General features: G+C 41.9%; 1 protein-coding gene across 4 annotated transcripts in view; it reads right to left on the reverse strand.

The window, feature by feature from the left end:
* The window catches only part of APLP2 (amyloid beta precursor like protein 2), a 49,116-nt gene that overhangs the window by 21,690 nt on the left and 1,092 nt on the right, over positions 1 to 26,334 (reverse strand). For all 4 annotated transcript variants that reach the window (XM_064732102.1, XM_064732103.1, XM_064732101.1 and 1 more), the window contains exons 2-3: positions 5,375 to 5,548; positions 4,007 to 4,136 (exon numbers count right to left, since the gene is read on the reverse strand). In XM_064732102.1, coding sequence (XP_064588172.1) covers positions 4,007 to 4,136; positions 5,375 to 5,548 — 304 coding nt within the window. The remainder of the gene's footprint in view (positions 1 to 4,006; positions 4,137 to 5,374; positions 5,549 to 26,334) is intronic.

Genomic DNA, 26,334 nt, shown 5'->3' on the forward strand with positions numbered 1-26,334 from the left:
CTCTGGGAACAGAGGTTTTCTTCTTCCATCCCTGGGGTGAGGTTTTTCACCTCTCTCATTTCTCTCTCTTCAAGCTTCTCATTGGATCACAGCTACTTCAACATCTGCTTGCTTCAACACAGGTGCCTCTGCTCATAGTCACGGTTAGAACGCTACCCAGATCGCCCCAGTGCATTCCATGAGTTACAGGGGAAAAAACCAAAACTCTGGTGTATCAATTATACCTTCACCATAGCCTTACAAGAGAATTTTAGCCCAAGACTAAGGCATCTCCTCATTCTCCTCCCATCTGGGATTTGACTCTTTCTTCACTGACCTTGTTGTTTCCTTTACGTGTCCTCACCCTTTCCTTTTCTCTCACTCAAGAGAGGATTGGTGTCTGCAAGTTTCACCTGTGCACCGGGAAGAGTTAATATCTCGTCCGGGCCTGCGGACGGCCCCGTGATCTCTGCGGGGCAGGGCCGCTCTGGCTGCACACCTGGTTCCTGGCCCCCACACGGTCAATGCCAGCCCCGGGGCTGCAGGGCTGCCTCTGCTCTCAGCCATGAGATTTTCCACGGTGCCGGCGGAACGGCTCGGCAGCCCTCAGCCGGAGCCAAAGGGAGCTGGCCTGGCCCATCAGCCGTGCCTGAACTCAGCATGGCACAATCTGAGCCGAGCCCCAGGCTGAGCCAGCCAGGCTGCGCAGCACAGCAAGCCCGGCCAGCGCTGCAGCAGAGCAGGGCCCAGCCCAGCACCACAGCGGGTCAGGGCCTGGTCTGGTGCAGGTCCAGTTACCTGTTCAAAAGCCAGAAAAAAGAGTTTTTCCCAGGGTTTGTTCATTTTTAAATGTGATTCCGCAAAGGCACGTTCAGCTCTCTTAAGTGGTTTGACAGGGTGTCAATATTCAAAGCCAGCCAGCTGATTGGTTCCATCAGGTCTGAAGGAAGCTGCCAAGGTCTTTACAGGGAATCACTTCCACAGGTCATGGATTTTTCCTTAAATACGTTAAACCACAACAATGTGCCTTGGGGGTTTGGTATATACTTAAAGGAGACAAGTCACACCAGCTGAAAAAATTATTTCTAAGAATCTAAAGAAAAATAGAGCCTCAGAGAGTCCAATGTAAAACGATGAGCATGGGGTGATTCTCTTGAAAGAGACCCCGAAAGCTGAATGCAGAGTTTTCAGCACAACTTAATCAATAGTTGTTCTTCCACGAAAGGACTGGCTGAAGAGATTTCACTCAAATCTTTGAGAAGACTGTGTCTGCACTAAGAAGTTTCAAACTACCAAATCACCTATTTTCAAATGAGCTGCATCATACCAAAGCTCCTTCATGCTGTCTGCTGCTGTAACAGCCTGGAAAATTTTATATGCTGAGAGTGTTATCTATGTTTTCAGTATTTGAGCAAGTCTTGTTTGCTTTTCTTTTTTTTTTCCCAGATGATTCAATTCAAGATCAACCACAGCACATTCACTGCCCTAACCAAAACACAGAGAGCTGGAAAATAAAAACTATACAGCCTAAATATCAGAGTACAACCAGAGTCAGCAAATACATTGCATTCCAGTATCTAGATAACCTCAACCTCACTAGCATGAGGAAGCTTTGGTACAATCCTTGTGCCAAACCCAGATTTTTGCTTTAGGGGAAAATGGGAGAGAGAGAATCTGTCTGCTGTACAGACTCTACTTTTTGGACTTAAAGCTATTTAGCCTAAATTTCTATCATCATTCAGCCTGGTACCAACACACATAAATTACGGATCAGAAGCAATTGAGGATAATGTCCAGTTCTTACCCAAGAAGTCCCAGCAAACACTGCCACTGGAATCCAAACATGAAATTTGCTCCAAGCCAAGGTTTTTCTTTCTTGCAGATTCAAATGCTGCATTCATTAATTTTAAAATAAGGAGAGAGCTAGATACTCTGAGAAGACCAGGAAAAGATCTTCAGCTCACGTGTTTTAAAGCAGCATTCCCTGCACACGTGACCAGCAGTATTAGGAGCAGCAACATTTGTTAAAATTGGAGAAAAGCTTTTAAGACCTTTGCTCACAGGAAAAGACTTTTGGAGAAGACTTTTCCACAAAGCAGAATTCTTTGTCAAACCAATCTTTCACACCATCTTTTCAAAATATATTTTAAATATTGTTTGCATGACCAATTTTTTTGCAGATCCTTACTGTTGATATTAAATGATCATGGATACATTTACAAAGTACAGAGAAGTTTAATAGTTTAGAGATAGATTACCTGATAATTGAAGACATTGAAATCAAATGACCTTTGCAATTACTTATATTTTAAACTAAAAGACAGATTGTATTTTCCCCATTTTCTCACCTCAAAACAGGCTAGTTAGATTTTTTTCTTACTCTGTCAGGAAAAGTTTAAATGCTTCTGGTAAGAAAAGTAAAACTGAGCAAACTTTAAAACCAAGGGATGCTGGTTCTGGGTTCTTCTCTTCACTTTTCAAACACAAAGTAGTTTTCCTTGTTGGGGTAGGGGCAGGGAAGATTAAACAGGGTATGGTGACAGGGTCCTACCTCAAGGTCTCCTGTGTATTAATGCATTAAGGAAAACACAACTAAGAAAGGGAACAAAATCCCACAGTTTGACTATAATCCCAGAGAAATGCATCATCCATTTACAAGAAGCAATTTGTGGAGTGCTGAAGATAGAGATTTTATAGTCATATGGCCTCCAGACTTGCAACTCAGATCTGAAAACCAAGGCTGCCTCACAGGCTAGGGCCTGAAAATCATGAACACTGTGCAATATATTAATGAAAAACCTGAGTAGTTTAATGCTAATCAAATTTTAGGGCAGCATCAGTAAAATCAGCTTATTTTTTAGCTGGAGAATAGCCTAGGGGAACGATTATTTCTAAAAGAGATGACTCCTTATAAATTCAGGGATCTTGCTTTCAACCTTATTTCCATCAGAAGTTCTCCTTATGATCAAGAGATGATCATAAGGAGATCCTCATGATCCAGTTTGGCTTGGTTGTTTCCCAAACCTGAATTTCCACATCTATAAAGACAAGCACCTTTCTCTCAGGATGTGTCCACAATAAATTCTATGTTTAATGAAGTGCTTTATGATGGTCTCATGGAAGGCATTACATAAAGGACAAAGCACACACATGGTTCTGCTGCTTTGCTGGTATTATCCCTTGTCAAATCACATGGTAAGCTGAGATACGGACACAAATTATGAAAACTGGTTCCTACTCAATGCTCCCAGCAATCAGTTGGGAGCATTCAGTAGGAGGTCTCTCCCAAGACCTCTTACAAGTCTTTTCCAGTGGATAACTGAAATAAAGCCAGCTGAGACTAAGCTCACTCCTAAGAACACACAGTGCAGTGGGGCAGTGCAGTGTCACACACAACCCACAGGTCAAAAGTCACAAGTTAACCAGTAAAAACATGTTGCCTGATTCCAGGGGGTGGGGACATTCTGGAAAGCACCATGAAATCCATCACAGTTTATCTCATATTCTTTCACGGTTCAAAATGGGGAAAGGAGATACAGCTGTAAGAAGAAGAGCCTCTTTGAAACAGCTAAGTTTAAATATAGCCATTGAAATAAAATAGAGATCTCTTGCCAAGACCAAGCAGGAAGCCTGAGCACACAGAGCATTTAAGTCTCCAAGGCAACAAAATATTAAAGCTTCACAAAAATAGGATCAAAGTATTAAATCCCAGTGTTTTTGTGGTACTCAGATACAATAGTCTTCAGGTTTTTATGGCGTTTGCAGAGAGAATGGGGATTTGTTTCTCATGCCAGGCACCATTATTCTACCACAGCTGTTACCAAGCTGTCGATCTGCTCCAGAAAGGCAGAGTTCCATCTTGTGGGAAAAAAAACATGTCAGAAAGAAAAACAGTGAAAGTTGTCTTGTATCAGGTTGTCATTTCCACAAGTCTAACAAACTGAGCTGCTCTCTCTGTAAGAATCCAGGAGGCAGCCCCTTGCTTCTCCCACAGGAAGGCACAGCACACCCACAAGCACACACTCACCCAGGCACTTGTAGGGCACAACGATGTGAGTGTGGTCCTTGCACTGCTTCTTCCCACGCTTGCACCAGCTGTCAATGCTGACGGGCTGGTTGGCTTCTACCACGTTGGTGATCTGAAGGTCTGGGTACATCTGGGAACAGCACAGACAGAGAGGTTTCTCTCCAGAAAGGACAGAGAATGTGCAGAGCAGCTCCTACCAGAGTAGTAAGGCTGATTCTCTACACAAGAACAACTCCAACTTAGGAACAAGCTGGAGTTTGCACGTGGACACACAACTCTGCTCTGGATCAAGCTCAGGACAGCTAGAGACATAAAAAAGCTCCAGCTGTCTGTCACACAGGGCTTCAGAAATAGATATGCCACTGCCTTGAGGCAGGAGAAAGCCAGGTCAGGGCAAGAGTCCTCACTGACACTAAGCTGAGAGGTCTGGATTGGCACAGCAGGGGAGGAGGAGTATTTGGGTATTTGGGTTTGGAGGAGATTGTAGCTGTTTAATTCTTTCTGGAGCAGTACAATACCCCTGGAACAGCAATCACCAACAAAAAGGTTTAGTACCATCTTCAGACTCTCTCATCACTTGTCAAAATATGCACCCACCTCCTCAGGTTTCCTCATGCCTGGTCCATTTATGATGTATGAATTTGATCCTTATACCCTGGTCAAGTTCTCAAGTCCAGACACTGACTTATATATAGGCTTCTACCACATGAAAAAAATGCAGCCCCAGTTATATCAGCCTTGTAAAACAGTTTGAAAAGTTTTCCAGTCCAGACACTGTTGCTTTCCCATTAATAAAAATATATTCCTTGTGGTATTTTACATATCTGTCACCTCAGAGGAGCAATTAAAGACATTGGACAAGACCAGTATGGTACAGTATATCTTGAACACACTAGAAGATGATTACATCTTTTTCAATAAAGTCTAAAGAGCTTAAAAATACTGACAAAATTCGATTAAAATATTTTTTTAAGATTCTGCCTGATCTCAGCATGTCACTAAAACAGCATCGCTGCATTCTAACTAAAATAGGTGTCAGGTTCCATTTTACGCAACAGAGAGCAGATACTGGTTAACCAGCTCAGGGGAAGAACACTGGAGTAAAGCCCTGCAAACACATGAAGGTACCTCTGACTGAACAGACCAAGGACCTTCTGTGGCAGTAGGAGCTGATGGGAGGTAGCTTCTAAACCCCGCTGCAGTGTCCTCCCTGCTCTTCCTGGACAACAACACAGCAGGATAGTGCAGAGAATTGGACTAGGCAAAAGCAAGCGCATCTCCTACAGGGTTAATTTGCTACTGAGCAGCTAAATTGGAATCCAATTCCTTCACAGCAGTGAAGATTCAGGATCACACAAAAAGTCTCACCTCCTGGCAGTATTGCAGAATCTCCTCCTTTCTTCCAAAGCAGCTCTTGGTCCCAGAAGTGTCAGGTTCCCATTTCCCAGTCTGGATGTTCACATGCATATTTAGCTTCCCACAGAACATGGCAATTTGAGGTTCTGCCACTGCAAACCCCGTCCCAGCATTGGCTGCAAGGGCCTGGGAAGACAAACCAAAACAGAACACCTTGATTGTATTATCTGATCAATAACTCAAAGAACCAGAAACCCTCTGGCATCTTCTTAGACAGTTCCTACTTGATCCTGAATATCAGTGGAGTCTTGCAAACTATTTTGTAACAACATTCCTTGAGATGGTGAGTCCATCACAAATTTTCACGAGCAAAGCATTTGTTTCCCCAAATCCTGTTTTTTATAACTGAAACAACAACTTAGCAAAACCAAGAGTAATTCCCTCTAAAAGACTGCACCCACATGGACTAAAACAGATTCTGAAAAACTTACCAAATAACTAATACTAATAACTTCTGGCAGAAGGACCTCTGTGAAGTTATACACAATACACAGGTATTACTACCACTAATAAAGTAACTGTGTCTCACTGCAAGAATCCTGCTTTTTTATTTTTTTGCTCAAACATGCAAATACAGATAATTTCTACTGAATCAGAAAAAATCAGCTGTGACAACCAGCTTCTCAAAGCCTTGTATCCCATTCAGTGCACTCTTATGGGGAGCTGCTTCACACGTGTCTTCTGTGCACTTCCCAGACTGCACCAACAGACAGGAACCTTACAGTCCAGGCCCACATCTGGGTCAAACTGCAGACTGATAATGAAAACAAGGCCAGACCCCTTTCTCTGAAATCCTGCTGGCTGATTGAAAGAGGAAAAGAAGAGTAAATTAAATTGCAGACTTTTTTTTTTTCTGAGAAGACTAAGTGGACTGCTGGGAGCTGAACATGCTCTCCTTAAAAAACTACTAGCTGCTGTAAAACAGAAAGGGGCATAAAGCAAAAAACCAAATGAACTCCAAAGCTCTTTAAGGTGTTTAGTGGAATGGAATCCATTTCAACTTCTCCAGATAGAAACAGCAATGCAAGTCTACTGGCCTTAAGCTGCTTTTCCTGGCAGGTAACACAACCCCAGGCTACCAGTCCTGCCTTCATATTGAACTTTTTGTGAACAGAAAAATGTATGAATTACTGTGGGCACTGTACACTCCCTACAGCCTGCAGACCTCCATCAACTCATATCAACAGCTGTTATGTTTAAAATAAATAAAGGAGTAAAGAGTAGAATTCAACTGGACAACTTCTTTTTACGGCTCTTAGTTACAGAATATTAGGAAAAAGAATAACTCTTTTTATAACGATTATATTTTTCCCCCTCTTCTTATCTCTCTGCCTAGAGATAAGACATTTCAACACTCAGGAAGTCAAGGATTGTTTAGTGCTGAACAGAAGATTAGTGCTTGGGGGAAAAAACCAATCTGAGGCACAAAAGCATAAATTCAAGTATTAACTGAAGAAAACTGACCCCCTGAGTTTTAAGTACTATTCACCCATGCATCATTTAAGAGAAACAGTCTTATACAAGTGGTTTCTACTTACTCTGACCCTCCCAACCAACAGATGCTCATGACAGCATGTTTTAGCACAGACCACAAAGTAATAAAATACCAAACTACACGTAAGAGATAGCAGCATTGATGTTCCAGTATCAAAATGCTGCCAAATTCACATATAATTTCAAGTTTACTATGGGTACGTTTGTCGTACTCTCTGTCCTAAAGAAAAAAAGAGTCACGTAGTCCTGTACCTCCAGCTACAGGAGGAACTCTGAGGGATAGACTGGGGTTGGGAATATGGTGCAGTAACTTGGTTCTTGCAGAAATCAAGTCTTTAATAAACATCTTAAAAGTGCACACACCAGAACCTGCAACAGGTCTCGCACCATCCTCCTCCCTGATGTCTTTTCAGAAGAAAGAAGCAAATGTAGAATGATCCTTCAGAACTCCCTAAACACACACAAATTTTTTAAGAGGCCATTTTTATCTCTCTCCAAACAACACTTTGGTACCAACAATCATTCTCCAGTGACCACAGGACCTAACACGCAGGAAACCATCCCCAAAACAATTTTGGTTGATGGCAACATCGCAAGCACATCCAAGTTCCACCCCTGGAAAAAAACTGAAAAGAAATGCAAGATCAAGAACCCAGGAAGCATTAATCCTTGTAAGAATACAGGGCATCAAAAGAGAATAAATGTATGTGCTGTGATGGCACTGCTGATGCCTGAAATCTGACTCCTTCAAAGCAAACTTAACAGAAGTTAAGTTTGCTTAACTTAAGAGAAGTCTGCAGCAAGAAAGGAACTTTGTGAGCAGGAGAGGTGCAGGATCAACGAGAGGCAGAAGCAGTCCATAAGTAATCCACTCATCACACTTCTTGTATGAGCAAAACTCCTGTTCAAACACATACCAACCTCCTGAAAGCATGACCACCCGCTATTTACATACTGATTCGAAGCAGTGTTTGTTTTTGCTGCCTCTCCAGCTTGCTCCCTGCAAAGGTATCATTCCTCCTTCTTGGACTGCTCACACAGCTTGCATATCAGTCGAGTGCTGTTGCCATAGCTACCAGAGCATGCTAAGCCCCAATTCACAGCTGACCAAACTACACTAATTACTTGCTTGATTTCATCACTTTTAATCAACTGGCAGAAATCTTCTCCTGAATTGTGCTGTTGGGCAAGTTAATGAAGTTTGAGATACATGAGTTGATTCTTTAACCCCAGGACTTGCAAGGCAAGATTTTTGTGCAATGGGCTTCAATTTTTCCTCCACTGGCAATCCACTCCAGGCCTTAATCATACAAGTTTTTTAATTTAGTACTTTAATCTCATTTTAGCTGTAATGAGAGAATACAGCACCTCCAAGCTTCACGGAGGCCACACCTTTAACACTGACACTTAAACAGGGAAAAAGATCACCTTTTGGAACCAAGTAACTTTCTGATGTTTCCCACAATTGCCTTCAGGGTATGAAAACTCGATGCAGATCCCTCAGGCTACACTCAAGCATCACTCTGCAAAAGGAAGGCTGCAAAACATGTAAACAGGCATGGAGCTTGGGATAAAGCCATGTCCTTAGTTAAGCTCTTTAGTACTTCAGAGAATTCACCCATTGCACATTGCAAAGGGATGAACAAACTGACAGCACATTTTTCTCTGGGAATTTCCCAGCCATAAATGGAAGCAGCTGCTTCTTTTAGTACAGGGAAGCAGCTATTCAATCCCTTAAATAAGCAGCCTGACAGAGCAGGAGGGACAACATACACAGGATGGAAGAAAGTTCACCCAGTTGTATACGTCCTTGCTGAGCATTATTTTAGTAGCTATTATCCTGTTAATGCCTATACGTAACATGAGCGAGAGCAAGACAAATGTTACTTGGGAAAAGACTGTTCCATAAGCCATTACCTTCCTCACTTGAACTTGCATTTACAAGATGTCTTGGGAGAAACTGGGCTCCGCCTTTTGGCATAATTCTGTAATCCAGTTTGCTTTCCAAGACGAAATACATTCTTTATTTCATAAACACATAAATCTCTGGCCAGTTAATGTCAGTTAAATTCCTCATCCTGCCAGCCATTGCCCAATTTATGGCCTTGAAACACTGGAATTCAAGCCTCTAAATCTTCCTTTTCTCTGATCAAAGTGTCTGCCCGAGTATCCTGGCTTTTATTTACTAGCAGCCTCTTCAGCTTGTGACAACGGTTTGATGTGTGAGCAGACCCACCTGGAGGCCAGGGCTCCAGGTGCTAAAAAGGGTCATATCTGCTCTTCCTGCAAGCATCCCCCATCGCAAAGGAGGGACACAAGGTTAGAGACTTTAATAAGATAATTTTACATCTACCCCTGGAACACAAGCAGGACTCTGCAGTTCTGGTTTTTAAAGACAAACATGAAAATGACATCCATATCCCTTGCCTTTTATTGCCAGGATCTGTTAAACATCATCACAACATAACTTATTTCATATGGTGTCCATACAGCTCCCTAGGGAATACTATTCTGGAAAACCTTCTGGCATGCTGATGGGGACTTGAGGATTGAAGGGTGATTGGAACTTTTCTCATGTGAAGAGAAGCTGATAATTATAATTCACAGAAATTACTTCTGGAGAGCTTTCTTGAAAAGCACAAAGGTATCTGCAAAATATCATATTTAACTGAACTCTGCATTTTCAGTGAGGTCAAACATGACCAGAGCCTCATCCATCTGATCAGAATTCCAACAAAACCACAGTGGATGGGAGCTTGAGAAGCATGGAGAGCCTGTGAGGGGAATCCACACCACACATGCCTTCCATCAGGCTACCTCTGCAGCAACACAAGAGTAGCTCTCTGCATAAAACCGTGGAAGATTAAGCTGTTCTAAGACTGAAACTCCAGCCGCTAGAATTTATGAGCTGCTGAGGAAAGCTCCAATAGGGAATTGCATTGACTTGGTGGGCAGAGAACTGGCTGCTGAGGGCATACCCTGCCTTAACTGACAAGGCAGGGCCCTTTGTAGGATTCTCTACAGGTCAGAGCAGAATTCCTGCTCCTGAGAGTTACACGTATTTCACAACCAGTTGTTGCTACACTGACAAAAAAAAAAAAAGCAGGGCAGCACTTGGAAAGATTACTTGCGCTGTTTATTTTTAATTAGGCTAAGGCCCTCAAAAGCAACACTGGTTACTAAATCATGGTCCACGTGAACCACAACCTGAGGGACTTTGGAACACGAACATGCTGCTCAGCACTGTCCTTATTCAGATAAATCATGCTGCCCACCTTAAATTGAATCTTTCTGTTGTTTTTTTTTTTAATTATATTTCATACCCTATCTGAGCAACTCTGCAAATCTCCCTATGCAGGCGCAATACTCACAGATATTGAGGATATAAATTGAACCCTTTCAAGACCACTGAGGAATTCTAACAGTTCCTTTGACACAAAAATGAGCCCTGTTACCTTACCAGCCTTCCTCTGAACAAAACCCTCCACAGCAGCTGCTTTTGAATGTGTGAGGATTCTAACATTTTGCCTGACTGAAAAATTGGTGTGAATGTTTGCGCAGGGATTCAAACTGCTTCAATTGAATCCCCCATAAGAGGGTTGCTTCCAGCTGATGTCCGTAGGCCTTTTTCTTTCCCCAAGAAGAGGCCAGCCCTTGAAAATGGAAATTAAGAAGAGCCAAAGTCACAAAGTGAAGCTACTGGAAGGAGAACAGCTGGGCTGGCATTGTAAAACCCAGCCCTCCTGGATTACAATGTGCAACAGAGCCCTTAAATCTAACATTCATTGCCATGAATCCCACCTGGGAATTAATGGTAAGTCAGTATTCAGGAAACCAACACTTCAACTAAAAAGTGAGGGAAGTTGGCAGAAGAACTTTACACACAAGAACTTCTGGACAGAATACTTAAAATTGCCCTGGTTTTGGATTGATAACTTGTAAATGCAAGCAGAGGTCTCAATTCATGCTTCAAATGGTGTTCATGCATTGTTTTCCTTAGCTCCTCTTCCTGCTTTTATTCAGCAGATAGGTGGCTTGAACCCAGGAAGGAGAATGAATGCCTGACACAGCAGGCAGTAAATCTACAGACTAGCAGCTCATCCTAGCTTTATTGCTTTATTTTTTTTTAAATTGCTGATAATTACAATAATGCACATGGGCAGGGGTCCAAGACAGGAAGAATTACTGTCTGCAGGCAGATCTGGTGTGAGCTGATAATACCAGCCTGGGTTTGCTTTTGAATTTAAATGGCAGAAATCTCACTAAAGCAGTCTTTGGCTTGCTGTAACTTGCTGGAAAGGGTGGAGTTCTCATCTGCTTGTCCTTTATTGACACTTGTGGTGGAGGAGTCTGCACCAGCAGAGAACTGGGAGCCAAGGCAGGAGCTGCAGTGGTAGCTGGGGTGCAGTTTATGTTTAGATGCCTGTGTTTATGGCTGACATGAAGCGTTGAACACTCAGAAGTTCAGTGACAATAATCCATGTGTGCCAACAGCAACCGTAGGATTAAAAACCTACTGCAGCCTGAAGCATTCCTTACTGCCTTGCACATTCCACTCCCTTTCCACAAGGAAAAGGGGAGATTTCTAAGTACCCTTGACTCATAGGCAGCTATTTTGCCCTTGGAATTTGTGCTTAGGAGGTATGAGGTTATTTCCCCCTCCCCCTCTGGTTTATCATGCTCCATAAGGGCCTATATGAGTAAAAGAGCACATAATTTGCATGTGAGACATTGTGAACTGCTGTATTCAATAGGGAGTGCCACACTGCAGGCAGTGCTAAGCTGGGGAAGAGGTGATCAAATGCAGGAAAGCCACAACTCAGCACTTCCTCAGCTTCCTGAAGTTGCTTGTGTAACACAGTTGCCTTTGGCATCCTCTTTTCTATCCCTGGAGAGACAAAGTTCATAACAACTGCACTGGAACATTTCCTGAACAAATGTTGCTGTACCCAGAACTGTGTCCTTTGAAAAAGATCAATTTCAGGGCCTCAAGCTTGAAAAGTACAGCTTGGGGATAGTGGCTGGGACTAGAACAGTTTAACACAAAGCCTCCTTAAAAATAAGGGCAAGAGAACAGGAAAGCACAAACACTGATAATCCTCACACTGCTCACAGGTAGGTCCAAATAGGTTTAATCAGCCAGGTCATCTTCCACGTGTCACAAGGACGTAAGGGACAATTTCCAAGCTGTGTCAGATAGACACCCTCACGGCCACCTCCCTCCCCTCACAGCAGAACACTGCCACAGCACTATTTCAAAGTCCCCTTTTTGTGGCACCACCCCAAGTCCTGTCCCAGCACAGAGAGCCAGGCCTATTTATCACTGGGCTAAACTGAGGCACAAAGTCAAGAGACTTGCCTAATGCCACCCAGCAGCAGGCTCAGCTCGGTTTAATGCACTCTCCTAGCTCCAATCTGTGTCATCACTCTGTCTTGCATGGCCCGACTAATTACTGTTTTCTCACATTAATTATTTGGGCATTTGAGGCACAGAGACCCAAGGTGTCTTGTTTGTTAGTCAGCAAGCAAAAACTTGAGTGCAAGTTAATGTTTTCACATTCGCTAATATTCTACCGAAGAAATGGCCACAGGGCAGTTTTGCCTTCCTGGACTATCAGAACGGAGATCCAAACTGAAGCCTAAGGACAGCAGCTATGGCTTAACAGTGTTTGAAAAATTTAACTCTCAGGTCTTTCATTTCTGAACTGATTATTAATATGAACCATACTGCCGATACCACAAAGGCATCACTGAGAGCAGCACATGTGGAGGAGTACTGAGAGATGCTATTTTGTAACTGCTCCATGGTTTGATAGGAGAGTTCGAGCCATCTTAAGGCACTTGAGCTCTGCAAGAGTTTGGGAATATAATCACTGTAGTTACCAGGATACAGATTCCATAATATACAGGAAAGTACATTCAGAAAATCTTTCATAATTTCAAAGCAATTTGTTCAAGGCAAAAGTAACTCCTGGACTAAAACTAATCCAAGTCACACACCCACACGAGTTCTCCACTAACTTCCCTAGTGGCCAAATCTGGCAGAAAGGAGACAGAATAATTTTTTAACATCAGGCAGAGAAAAATAAATCCCTTACTACTGACTCAAAGTGATTTAGCATTCCAGGAGGGGACAAACCAAAATTCCTTCCTCAAAACAGCACAAACATTTGTTTTACAGATCTTGTGAAGCTCACTGGGAGTTGTGCAAAAGGGCCACTGCATGAACCTGTGGCTTCTCACTCCATCTACTCATCAAACCACTCGGCTGACTCCAGATAAAAAGGCTGCATTTCTATCTAAAACACAATGATCCAAAAGGCAAGCAGGAAACTGAAGGGTGTATTTTAACAGAGAATTTGAAGTGGCAAGGAAAAATTCCTGAGGGAAAAAAAAAAAAAAAAAACAAGATAAGGATAAAGAAGGATAACAAGCAGGAATGCAGTTTGCAGTGCAGTCTGAGTTTGGTTCAAGTATCCACCCCCTAAGAGATGTTTTTCAGCATCACAGATTGATTATTTATGCGCACAGACTGCATGTGTTTCTGAATATGATAAAATACTTCGAATTTTCAAGTCCTGCAATTAGGCTACAAAGCAACTTCCCAACAGCACACAGACTCCCTGACCAAGCTGGGGCTCTGCGGGTCATGCCTAATGCTTTCCACCTCTAAATTCACAATCTTCTGTTAAAAAAACCCAGAACTCAACACAATTAATTGGTAATTCTGTCCTCCAAACAATTCAGATGAAACTTCAAATCTGCAGAGGAAACCATGAAGTTTTTAAGTCTTGGCTTTCCAAACCATGCTAATGACCATCATTTGAAAACCAGAAACCACTAAAATATAGGGCTGCTTTTATCCTTGCTGGTGCTCCCTGAGCTCTGCCAAGCTTATGCTGATCCAGAACAAAATTAACAAGTTAGCAAAAAATTATGGAATACCCTTGTTGTTTCCAGAATAAAAACTTAGGACACTTTTACACTTTAAATTTTAAGTCTACCCAAAAGTACAGGTTACTTCTACAAATTTCAAGCCTATGAAAACAGTCAGTAGTAAGTATCTGTTACTGAGAAGAGGTAGCAACTCTGGCTCTTAGTAAATCTATTTAAAAATATTGGAAATTGGAATTTTAAATCAAAACCATTTTCCCATACACCTCCTCCTGTTATTTACTCAGAGTTGTTATGGAGCATCTTTCAGACAGCAGCTTACATGACTGCTCACATACAAAACAAAATATTTTAAGAACCTTTAATGTCCAGGTATGCAGAAATCAGTGCTTTAAAGAGATTCCTATATTGGCTCTGTAAGTTTATTCAGGTCTGGTAAACAACAGCTTTTTCCTTAAAGAAAACTTCAATGTGAACACTGCGCCAAGAAAGTTTAGTTTACAGTTAGCTGCTGATTAGGAACAGTTCCTACCACTCCACTAAAAAATATTTTTAAAAAAAGGCTAGAGAATTAATTTAGCAAAACCATCTCAAACTGTCACCAAAAGAGTCTTTCATTTTCCTCACTGCAGCTATTTCTTATCCCAGCAATAAGAGTGGTAAAAGGCTGCCAGCAGCCTTCCACTACTGCCAGCAAACTGAAGGTGAGGGAGCAAGCCCTCAAGCAAGGGTAGAATGAAGAATGGCAAGCACCACCCTGGCTAAGTATGGACAGGCTGGAGTGCTGGAAGAAGGCTCAGAGCAACATTTCTTACTTCCAAGAGTCTGAGGGCAAAAGCTTTATTTGCTCGTTTTTAAGCTTACACACACAGCCAACCAGTCCTCAAAAGATCCTGTGACTATCAGCAGAATTCAGGCTTGAATCTTCCAATTCAGCTTCTTCCAAAGCAGAGGATGAAAAGTAGACTTCCATCCATTCTCTAGAACTCAGACACCTGGATTGAGCACTGACACATGAGAAGTCAAATGACAAAAAGCCTTTTGAAGTACCCCCAAAATTTGTCAGGAGCAGGGTCACAGAAAGTAAAGGACCTCAGCAATGGCTTAATGTATTTCCATTTTTTCCACTCTTTAAAAGCAATCCTTAGTAATTTAGCAGCATTTTATTTCTAAAGCATTAATTCATCAGCCGGGGTTTAACAGTCACAGCACCACCCCACAGCTAGCCCTGCACAAAAGCTCTAATGGACATATTAACCAGCTCCTTCACAGGAAGCAGCAGAGCTCCACTTACAACAGCTGCCTAATGCTATTAGAAAATTAAGTGGTAATTTATAGAACAGACTCAAGCTGGCTGAAATGCCCATTACTGATTTTGCTGATCCAGAAAGTAAAACTAGCTCCACAGAAGCAAGCCTAGAACCTCTAATATTTCAAGGCTATCACTGCTGAATATTTATCTGGCTTTGTATGTTGAACACCTGAATTTCTTACACTGAATTTTATACCTCTTCACCCTATTGAGCTGTATCAGATTGTATAGCACTGCAAGGAAATAAAATGGGAGAGGTGACTTTTATCTTTGATAAAATGAGATTTTAACTTGTTAATAATCTCTCTCAGGTTTCAGTGGGAAGCATGAACTCTCTGTACACTGATAATTATTTCCTTGACGTTTCTTTATTCATTTTTTGAAAAAATTTCAAGGTAGGGAAGAGAACACTATTCTTTTCTGTCGGCTTAGCTAAAATGCAATTGACCAGAAGATTAGTGGAAGAATTCACATGCTGCAGCTGCACCCAGCTGATGGGCAGATTCTTGATGAGTTTTAAGTAATTTGACACTTCACTGAGGGCTTCTAAGCACAAAACAATCAGGTGCTGAAAGCTTTACTCCAAAGGTGGAAGCAAAAACTGCCTGTTCTGCAACAGCAAGGGAAATCACTCCCTGAAAAAGAGCAGGCAGAACAGTTTTAGACCACCTTGTTATGCCTTGAAGAGGCACTATCCACCGAGAATTTCCATTACTTCAACTGATATTCCTCTTCAAGGTCTCTGAATGTACTAGTATTTTTATTTGGATTTTTAAACCCTTTTCCCGGGCTGTCCATCACAGCAACTTTTTTTTTTTTGGTATAAAGAGCAGCTGGAGGAACTGTAAAGAAAACTGTCAAGATACATCATTTTGAACAGATGCATTCCAAACAATTCTTTATCTTCCTGCTTGGAAAAGGCTATTAGGCAGGGAAAGAAGTGACTATTGACTTTTACTTAGAGATGCTTTTCTTTCTCCTGCTCAGATGCTCTTGGAAGACACGCTTGAATGAGAAAGAAGTAAATGGTCAGCCTTATAAACAAGTTTTGCTTTCCTTGACCCCACAAGCAGATAAGGACAGTGATTGAAATGTCGACTTAACATGCAAATCTGATCACGGTGGTTGGAGGGTAGATTGATCTGCCTATTGATGCAATTGGCCACCACCATTTTCCTAGCCATGGGCGGAGTCATTTCAGTAGTGCTTTCTCAAAGTCAAAGGATGAAAATGTTGCATACAGTTCTAACCCTGGGGAATGGTGGTTTTATGTTTCACTGGTTGACTTCAGACATGGCCCAGTGAGGTGTTTCTTAAATTCAGAAACCCAACTATGCACACATCTCAGCTGCAAATATTAACTCAGCCGGAATCTGGCAAATCCCTGATGTTGATTAGCCCCACAGAATCCACTCAGATGTCTCAAATCATAAGGGAGCAGCACACAAGAAAGCTATACTAAAATTATAGCCTGATATGCAATAGCACGAGACAGCCAGAAGCATATCTCATTCTAATATAATTACTTTGGATATCTTACAAAAAAAAAATTCATTGAGAGCCCAACTAAGTTCCATGCTTTAATTATCCTGGAGGCTGCCTCTCCCTGCACAATTCCCAGCCAGCCTGGACAGCAGTGGGACCAGTACTACATGGATTTGTGTTACGAGGCTGGGAACATTCTGAGAATATTGCACTGAGAACTGTTGTATGTCGCTGTAGTACCTGTTGAAAGGGGGAAAACAGGTTTGGCAACCAGCACAAAATGGATTTGTGGGTGCCAAGGCCACATGGCAACTCTACAGCCTGGACAACAAAGGCAAGTAGATCAACTATTCAGTCACAGTCATACAATTGCATTAGAGGCTGTCTGTATTTTCAAAGTTATACCTGTCAATTAAAGGCTCTGAATATTAACCAAGAGAGGTGGAAATAAATAAGAACAGTCCTCTGCTTTGGGTTGTTCCCAAAGTTAATTCACTGCAGGAAGCATCCCAACAATAGTGCCAAGCACACCATTTTAAGTGGCACTCAGGAGTCAAGGTGGGGCAGACAGGACCAACTATTCACTTAAACACAGCAGAGAAAAATGAGAGCAAGAAAGTGTCTCTACAGACAGCATTAGGCCAAGAGTTTCCATATGCAAACTAAGCCCTGGTTTCATCTTTCTGTGATACAAGCATTTCAAGTCTGGCTCAAGTTAAAGATGTTCCCATCCTGATGCATTCCAACAGACTGTATCATTCCAGCATGTTCACTATCTTTATTTTGTACTTAACAGGACATTTGGTGTATTCAGCAGCTTAATGACTATTTTAATCCCCTTCATCAGTGAAGAGCATCATCCTGGACACGTTGAAGGTAGAGATTGTGAAACGGATGCTGCTCAGAGACCTGAAGAGCCACTTCAAGGCAGAGCAGTCATTCCAAGGCAAATACTATAAACCAAAAAGAAATCTCTGCTTGATCTGGTGTATCTAAAGCTTGCTGTTATAAACAGTAAAAATCAGCCCTCTTTTATGAATGAGAAACAGCTTAGAGCAGGTCAGCAACATCCTCTTAAAAAAGACAAAGGACTTTCAGAGGCAGTGCATCTCCAAGTCAACACCAGGGGAAGAGCTGCTGAAAGTTTAGCACATTAAACCTATCTTAGTTAATGCTGCTGCCAGCTGTGGCTAGATGTTTGTTATGCCCCCAGTTATAAGATAAAAATAAATGTAAGAATCACAGCCTAATAAATAAAACAACAGAAAATTATGAGTAATGCTATCAGCCACTCAGATAATGAGGAATAATGATTCAGATTTTTGCAAACATCTTTAAAGACAATGGTATAAAGCTCAAAAAGCCAAACTGAAATCAAGGACAGCAAAGCAAATGAAGTAAAATCATCTTTGCTTTTGCCTGGAGCAAAAGGCCATTTAGGGTCTTGGAAAACAGTGCTCCTCATGTCTCTGCTACAGCACACAGGAAGCTTGCAGCCAAAAATTTTCCTGGGTGTCTCCATAATATTCTTCCTTGGAGTACCAAGTATAGCAGTTTGCACACACACCACTAAAAGTATGACAGTGGCCATTTCAGAACAGCACTGCTCCTGAAATCCATCAGTATCTATTACCAAAGGACTACAATGCTGCATTCTACTCAGGGCCCTGCAGTGAAAGAGGGAATTAACATGCTGTAGATGCTCTGTGGAAAGCCTCTCAGAGTTATATTTTGAAAAGTATTCTCCTCATCACGCTAAGTCCCATGTGAAGCAAGTTGCTAAAGCTTGCTCAGTAGAATTGAGCGCAACAAATCTATCCAAACCCAGAAATTGCAGCCTCAACTGCAAAATCCCTTTTGTCTCTACTGTGGATTTTACATTTTAGCAAAGATTTCCTGCTATTTAAGAGCCCTACTATGTGAGGAATCCAGCTCTTCTAGTTCCTCTACCTGGCAGCCAGGATGCAAAGGGAAGGACCTGTTGTGCAGGGAGAGATCAGCTGGTTTATGTTTATTTCTTGGTCTCCCAACCTGAGAAACAAAGATATACTCTGCAGCAAGACACAAGGATTTGAAATTAAGGATTATTTAAAAACACTATGCATAAAACACAGCACTATGGATTCAAACACAGGTAATAAGTTTCAGCTCCTGTGATTAGTGCAAGTTCTTATTCACAAACTCAAATGTGTGTACCATGAAAAAAAGACAAAAAGTGCATAAGCACATAGGCAGGAGGAGAGGGAGAGAACAGGTGACAAGCTGTGATCCAGCCCACAAAGACAGCTGTAAGACAAGGCAGGGATAAAGCAGCGCAAATCCTTCCACCCCATCCAGCCTTTGCTCTGGGAGGTCATCCATCTCTGCCTCAGCTATTGGAAAACTGCTCCCGAGAAAGTGGTTGTGCCCTTAACAGGACATCCACATACTGCCTGCCTTTGTTGCAGGGCAAATATTGATGCAATTTGAACAAGACAGCATTTATCAGGAGTGACAGGGGCAGGAACATGTTTCTGTCCCCCCTTCTTTCCCCAGTGTCTCTTGCAATGACACAATGCTCTGTCCCAAGCCCAAACTTCCCACACTCAAAGAAGCACCACAACTGCATCCTGTGACCTCCTCAAGAATTCCCCCAGCAAGTCCTGGGATCTGGGTCTTGCCCAGGTAAGCCACAGCATCACGTCCATCCATGCCCAAAGGCTGAGTTCTAATACATCAATACACTGCAAATGCAAAATCTCCATTTTTTTGGCTGGTTACCAAGGGAAAACCTTCTCCACTGCCTGACATTTCCAGCACTGAGGCTTTACTTAAAGCCTCTGGAAATGAAGTGGTTATTGAAACCCTGCAACTCAAACTACGTGGAGGCACTTAAATCTCATCCCAAATCCAAATGGGAGTTGAGAGCATCCTGCTCCATTCAAGAGTAATAACCAGTTTCCACGATAACATGCACCCTCAACAATTTCTCAGTTTCCTTTTTCCCTGGCAGGCAGCACATCTCAGTTCATGCACAAGCACTGCTGTACCCTGCATTTCAGAATTCATCTTTGAACACGGCTGCTAAGGCAGGCTCCGTGCTCTGCTTGGATCCTGACACCATTTCATTCTTCTTTAGCGTTTCTAAACAAGTTTGTGATCTTGCAGCATAAAATAAAACACCTATCAAATTCAATTTCTTCAGTGAGGGCTTTGATAAATTATGCAGGGAAAGACACATGCAAATGCCAATACACTCTCGGGGAGCACTAACCACAGGTTTGAATCAACATTCTGCATTTAATCTTTGAGAAGAATACTTATGAGCTTAAAGCAAATCTGCCTCTCTCTACTTCAGGCCACAATTACTGTAAGATGACCACTGTAAGAAGTCAACCAATGCTTGGTATTAGTGAATTATCCTAATTCATGCAGATTCCTCTAGGATAATTTCTGGCAAGTTACTAGGCCTGATATGAATAACAGAAGATTAAACACTGATAAAAAAACCAACTAAACTTAGACCTGCAATGTGTCATGTCAAATCCAAAACCATATAGAGAATTTGGTGATTAAAGGCTTTATGCTAGAGGGTACCATAAGTCTAAGCAGAGACCAGCTTCTCTTGTAAATATGCAATCCAAATCCGCTTGGAATCTAATGGGAGTACATAATATTTACTGTAACAGATGGTATGGGTTAAGATTTTTCTTTTTGTTGCTGTCATTTCACACCATGGAATGACATCATAACTAGTGGGATTCATCAACACAAAATCCAAAAAAAAGGAACAAAGCTTTTGGCAGGAAGCTGGAGCTAAAAATAACATAAGAGCCTTTAAAGAAACCCCCAAAGATCAAAAATGCTAATGTTTGGCTTTTGATTTAAGCATCTCAGTACTGAAACTAGCATAAGGCAACTCGTGGAAAATACCAAGTAGTTTGCTAAACCTCTGTTTCATCTCTGCAACATCATCACTAGATGAAGATTTTTGAGTTCACCTCACTGGCTTCATTTAGAGGTTTATAGTGTTGCGTTCAAGAACCCAAACACAACATCTTCATGAGAAAACACAAGCTCTACTACAGTAGAGCATTAATAAAATAATAAAATTCTCACTAATGCAAGAATTGAAAGAAACCAACCCCCTGACCCTCACCTCAGAACAGCTCACACATTTGAAAATATAACATAACCAGAAAATATTTGTTGGAAGAAAAGAGACCTAAATGAGAACAGGAACTTTCAACGTTAAACACTGCATTTATTTAAACATGAAGTCATCCATAAGGAGATGACAATTAGCTACTTTTAAATGGAAATTTCATTGAATATCACCTGCTGTTATAGTCAAGTAAAGCATGGCCTCAGCCAGCTCAGTGTGCCTGTGAGTGTCTGCCTGTCCCTGTCCTTGACCTGGATCAAAATACACTTTGCACTGCTGTGATTTGGTTAGAGAGAAGCTTACTGTATGAAATTACCTAAATGCATCCCTGTCACAGAGCCAGAGCCTGGGATGTGACTGCTGAGGCACGTTTATCATCTGCTGCACCTCGGCACGGTACCACAGGTCGGTGACGCTGCCAACAGCTGTAACACACCAATGACTCAGTGCCTTACCCCAAACTTTCTCCAGCACAAGTGGGAACCAAGGCACAGCTCCCACCTTCTGTGGATTTTGTTGGGGTTTTTTTCAGGCTGCATCTAAGTTATACTGACAATTTTAATGCCCTTCATATTTGATAGTTTGAAAAACTTGAGCTTAAAGTCATCCTTTGATAATGATCTTCCGTTAGTCTCAAAGCACAGTGAAGCCATCCAAGCCAAACAATTATTGACTCGTCTCCTCCATAAGCTTCTCTGAAGCTCACATACTGCATGGAATAACTTCAGACCCTGCTTCATCAACTGAAGGCCTCGTCTAGCCACAGCATTCTACCCCACAGCTCACCTGTGCAGGAAATCCCAGCGCTAGAAATAACTGGTGAGACTTTTGAAGGTTTAGAGGAGGAACCCCCCAAGACAGCCTTGGAGAAGAAGCTTAGACTGAACTCTCTAAGCAGCCACTGATCTGCAGGTTGAAAACTAAGAATTCCCTCAAACCACTGCTAACAGATGTTACTGCACAGCCCAACAGAGTCATTTTGAGAAACAAATCATCAGGAAAAAAACAGCTCAAGTGAAGCCACTATCCTTGCAGTAAACACTCCAACATCAGGATAGTCCAGCTGCACCAGTCCTCACAGACCACTGGGCCAGTCTCACCAGAAGAAATCTCTATATCAGATGAAATGCACATGAACCAAGCTTGCCTGTAGTCCAGAAAGCCTTTTGTTCTCTACTATGCCTCACCCAGCAGTGAGTTTTCCTCAGGAAACAGAGTGCCAACATGTGATTTCACTTCCCATTGTCACCAGCGAAAATGGAAAGTGAAATAAATCACCAAATACCGCAGAGATCAGCAGCATTTGACTGGGCATACTAGTTAAGAGTGACTAGGAGGCTATTGAAAAAATAAACTAAAATGAAGATCTGCAATACATTCATTTGCACAAGAGCATTACCACAGCAGGCAAACATGACAACATGGAGTTAGAACTCAATTTAGTACATCTACAGGTTGATCTTTCAAGAATAAGGAGTACATCCTTTTCCCCGCTGGCTGTATACAAAACATCCCTGTAATACCTCCAAATGAAAAGCTGGTAAGCAGCTTAGCCACATGTGCTCCTGATCAGGTGGACACCTGATTACATAAAGCCAAGCAGGCCGGGTTTGGCTGCCAGGGAGATTAGTTTAACATCATTTGCAGAACATTGGTGTTTCGATCATTCATCTTAGGTTGTAACTTAAAACTCTTACAAATGCACATAAAGACAGAATTTTGCGTTTTAAACATCAATCCTTCAGGACAAGCATTAGAACCAATGGACATTTAAAAGCCAGGCTAAAAGGTAGATTGCACTTCTGTATTCTTTGGTATGTAGGTTTTCCATGTCCTCCCATAAGGTAGCATAGCTTAGAGAACACGCAATCACAAATATATATTTAACTCCAACTGAGAAACTGAGAAGGCAGACGGAGGTGGAAGTAGTAAATCTAGTGCTGAACAAGTTAAAAAAAAACACTGTCATTCACAAGCTAGATCTCCATGTGAAATGTGTGTGTGTGCATGCATATATATCTCCCTGCTTACAGCTGCAGAAATTCATAAATGAAAAAAAGTCAAATCTCATGTTAGGAAACTAGTCTCAAAGACAACCCCAGCCAAATTATGCATCCCAAAATGCACTTTTCCCTGTGCACTGCCCCTCAGGAGGGAGAGTGCTGCTCCAACAGCACCAGTCACTTGCCCCATACAAGTAACAGTATTAACAGGCTAAAGTTATCTCGATCCTATTGTATCTGAGGAGGAGCCATCAACCTTTCCAAACCAGTAAAAACAAGTCATTTTGGATAATTCACAATAAAAAGAACCTGACAATTAACTGACATCTTCCTTCTTAACTACTTTGTAACTCACACTAGTAAGCACATAATAAGTATACATCTTCGTATGGAAAAATTGTAAATTTTTATGCACAATGTTGTCAACCCATTTCTCCCCACAAACCTGAGACTTACTGGCACCTATAGGAAAAAGGTGAAAAGGGAACTACCCAAAAGCAAACGATAACATGAATATAGTTAATGCATAGTCACAAAGCCCTAAATACTCCATTTAAGATACCCAGCAAGTAAAACCTGTGGTAGGAGATGCCATTTCACTGTGATAAACACACTGCAAGTAGAGAAAGCATAACATGCCTATAATGGGTGCAGACAAGAGTTTGGAGGGGAAAAAAAGGGGGGGAGGGGTCAATCTTGCATTTTCAAGTGCAATTCTGAATTAAGTGCCTTACCAGAAGGGTTTCTAGGCCATTGTAAATATTGAAAGGCTTCCAAATAAGAGCAAGTATCATCTTAAATTAACACCAAGTTTCAGAGGCGCTGACTGCCTGAAGCTAAAAACAATGACACCAAGTTTTACTGCACAGAAGAAGCACAAGAGACCCAGGGATTGCATCAATTTCGAAAGCCTGAGGAGTTAAAAGCAGAGTCTGAAATGCCAAAGTGTAAAAAAAGAAAGGGAAAGGCTTTGCCTTCTAACAAGAAATAGATGGGAATGGTGTACTTCTCTTCAATTTTCAGCTGAGGAACAAGGCCTTGGTTTAAGTACATGTGTAGAAGCAGAGGCTGCAATCAAGTGACTTATTTTCCCAAGATCGAGCCCGTACACCTCCAAGACACACACAGGGAAAAGCAATGGCAGAAGTTTTACAAGGCACATCTAGAGAGAAGCACAACTGGAGCAGAGCACCAAGAACTGCACTAATCCTTCCCTGGACTCCCAGGAGCTGGAGGAGAAGCAGTGTGTAATTATAATACAGCTAAAGCCACCTACAGAACAGTTTTTGAGTTACTTGCAGGTGATGCAACGACCACTTTAACAAAAAAGTCATTCAATCCCTGGTAGAGCTATTAATGCCTAAATAACATTTAATAGAGGTGATAATTATTTCACAGGTGAAACAAGGAGAGCTGAAGGCATCCTCCAAAAAGAAGTACTTATCATCACGTGCCATCCTACACTGCAGCAGAAAATCCAGAGCCTCCCCGCAGTATCAGATTTATTTCCATATCTTTGTTCCAGAGGAGCTTTTACTGAAGCTTAGAAGAGGCACTGCATATTATCACCTTCATAGGAAGCTGTATTTCCTAACACCAAGAAGCAAAGTTTTAGGAACTGAGAGCAAACTAAAGGCCACAGGCTCAAGGCTGGAATTTTCCTGAGCTGCTTCTGCTCAGGATTCAAACACCGAAGTGGAAATTTCCCTAGGTGGAGTTCTTTGTTTGATGCCGCAGGCAATTAGAAGTCCCCAAGGTCTGCAGAAATGGCACAAGGCTGATATTTTTGCCAAGGAGAATTTAAGCAATACGAGACAAAAATAATAGCATGAAATTCTGCTGCAAAACACACCCTTTTTTTCCCCTCTCCCCCAAATCCTGGTGACTTGAGCAGGCAGGTAACAGATGTAAGCATACAAGAGAGCTTTGGAAAAATACCAAACATTATTAAAAAAAAAAGCCATATCAAGTCTGCATTGCCTTCAATTTGATTACACAAAAAAGTCAAGTAATAAAAAAAAACTTTGCACCTTCAAAGGTCTTGAGGGCACAGCAGAAGGAGTTTATCATTGGAATACAGATCTAATTAGCATAGATTTATTTTCTTTTTCCAGTTGGCATCAGCGTCCTGTTTGAGTTTCTTGGGGACTTCACAATCAAAACAAGCAAAATTCAGACACATACTGCTATGGAAAGAAACACAATAATTGCTGGGATCCATGGTTTCTCTAAACTCTTCTACTCATATTCATTTGGAAGAGAGACTGTCAGAGGTTATCAGCCATCCCCACACTACGATCTGAAAGGGAGACCGACTGTCACCAGCACCAACCCTTGGGAACGCCCTAGTCAAGAGTTCAGATACAATAATTTAAGAGAAAAAAATAAACTACCACTCCCCTTGCTCTGCCCTGCACAGAAAGAAAAACAGATTGTAGTTGATAAGACGATTACCGGGTGTTCCAGGGACAGGGAATGGGAGCTAAGATAATCAAGAGACAGAAAATCCACCTAATGGGACCATGCCAATCCAGCTGAACTAAAAACTGCAGACATTGTTACATGTTCTCCATAACTTTCAAATGACATCTTGATTATTTACAAAAACCAACTGCTTGCATATTTTTCATCACATTAGCTGGTAAAATCCAGTAATGACCACAGTGTAAAACCCAGAACAAAACTATTTACTTCCTAAGCTCTGCATCGAGAGTGGTTCTTGAGCAAATCTGACAGCGATAAAAGACTTGAGAGCTGCAGTCCCCCACCGACAAGACAATGGGAAAGAATGCAGCAAAAATAAGGATTAAAATACCAGAGTTGACATTTTATGCCAGCAGACGAAGGCGGCTATCATGCCTTCAGAGGAAGCAAACTGAATTGCAGGAACATTTTCATTTTAATCCTCCTCTAAAAGGTCAGTGACCCCCTCTCTGGGACTGCTGGCCCCTCCTGGAGTGACAACGTGTGACACAGCCACTCTCCCTCTCTGCCAGTCCTGGGACAGGCAAAACTTGGGATCTGCTTCATCACACAGACACCACTGGGCCTTGGAATAAAGTGACAGCTAGATTTGTTTTCCAAGCTGATTTTTCATGGCACATGTCCCTGAGCAGCAGATTCCAGAAGGGATATGCATAGCAGCCAAATTTGTCTCGGATGTAAGAGAGGAAGTGACCTACAGCTGGAGGAGTTGCCAAACAGGTGCAGGAGATTGGATGCAGCACCAGGCAGTCCCCTGCCACCAAGGCAATGCCAAGGAACCTGATCTGGGCATTAGCTCCGTGCCCTCAGAGCAGCTCCACCATCCTTCCTGCAAGACAACCTCCCCACGAGTTGTTCCACAAATCGTTATCAACCATGTCCCATTGATTTACAGAAATTTAACAGAAAGATTGGTACAAAGTACGCAGAATAGTATTCCTCAATAGCAACCAAACAAGCAGAAATCACAGACCAGACCAAACCAATTTCGTACAACATATATTAAAAATACCCAAGTTTACTGCCAGTTAGGAATTACCACCAGCTTAGAGCATTAGATTTTTGCATCACACTGAGGTAGATGTTCTGTTTAACC

Source organism: Zonotrichia leucophrys, chromosome 24, assembly GCF_028769735.1.
Source record: "Zonotrichia leucophrys gambelii isolate GWCS_2022_RI chromosome 24, RI_Zleu_2.0, whole genome shotgun sequence".
Lineage (NCBI taxonomy): Eukaryota > Metazoa > Chordata > Aves > Passeriformes > Passerellidae > Zonotrichia > Zonotrichia leucophrys.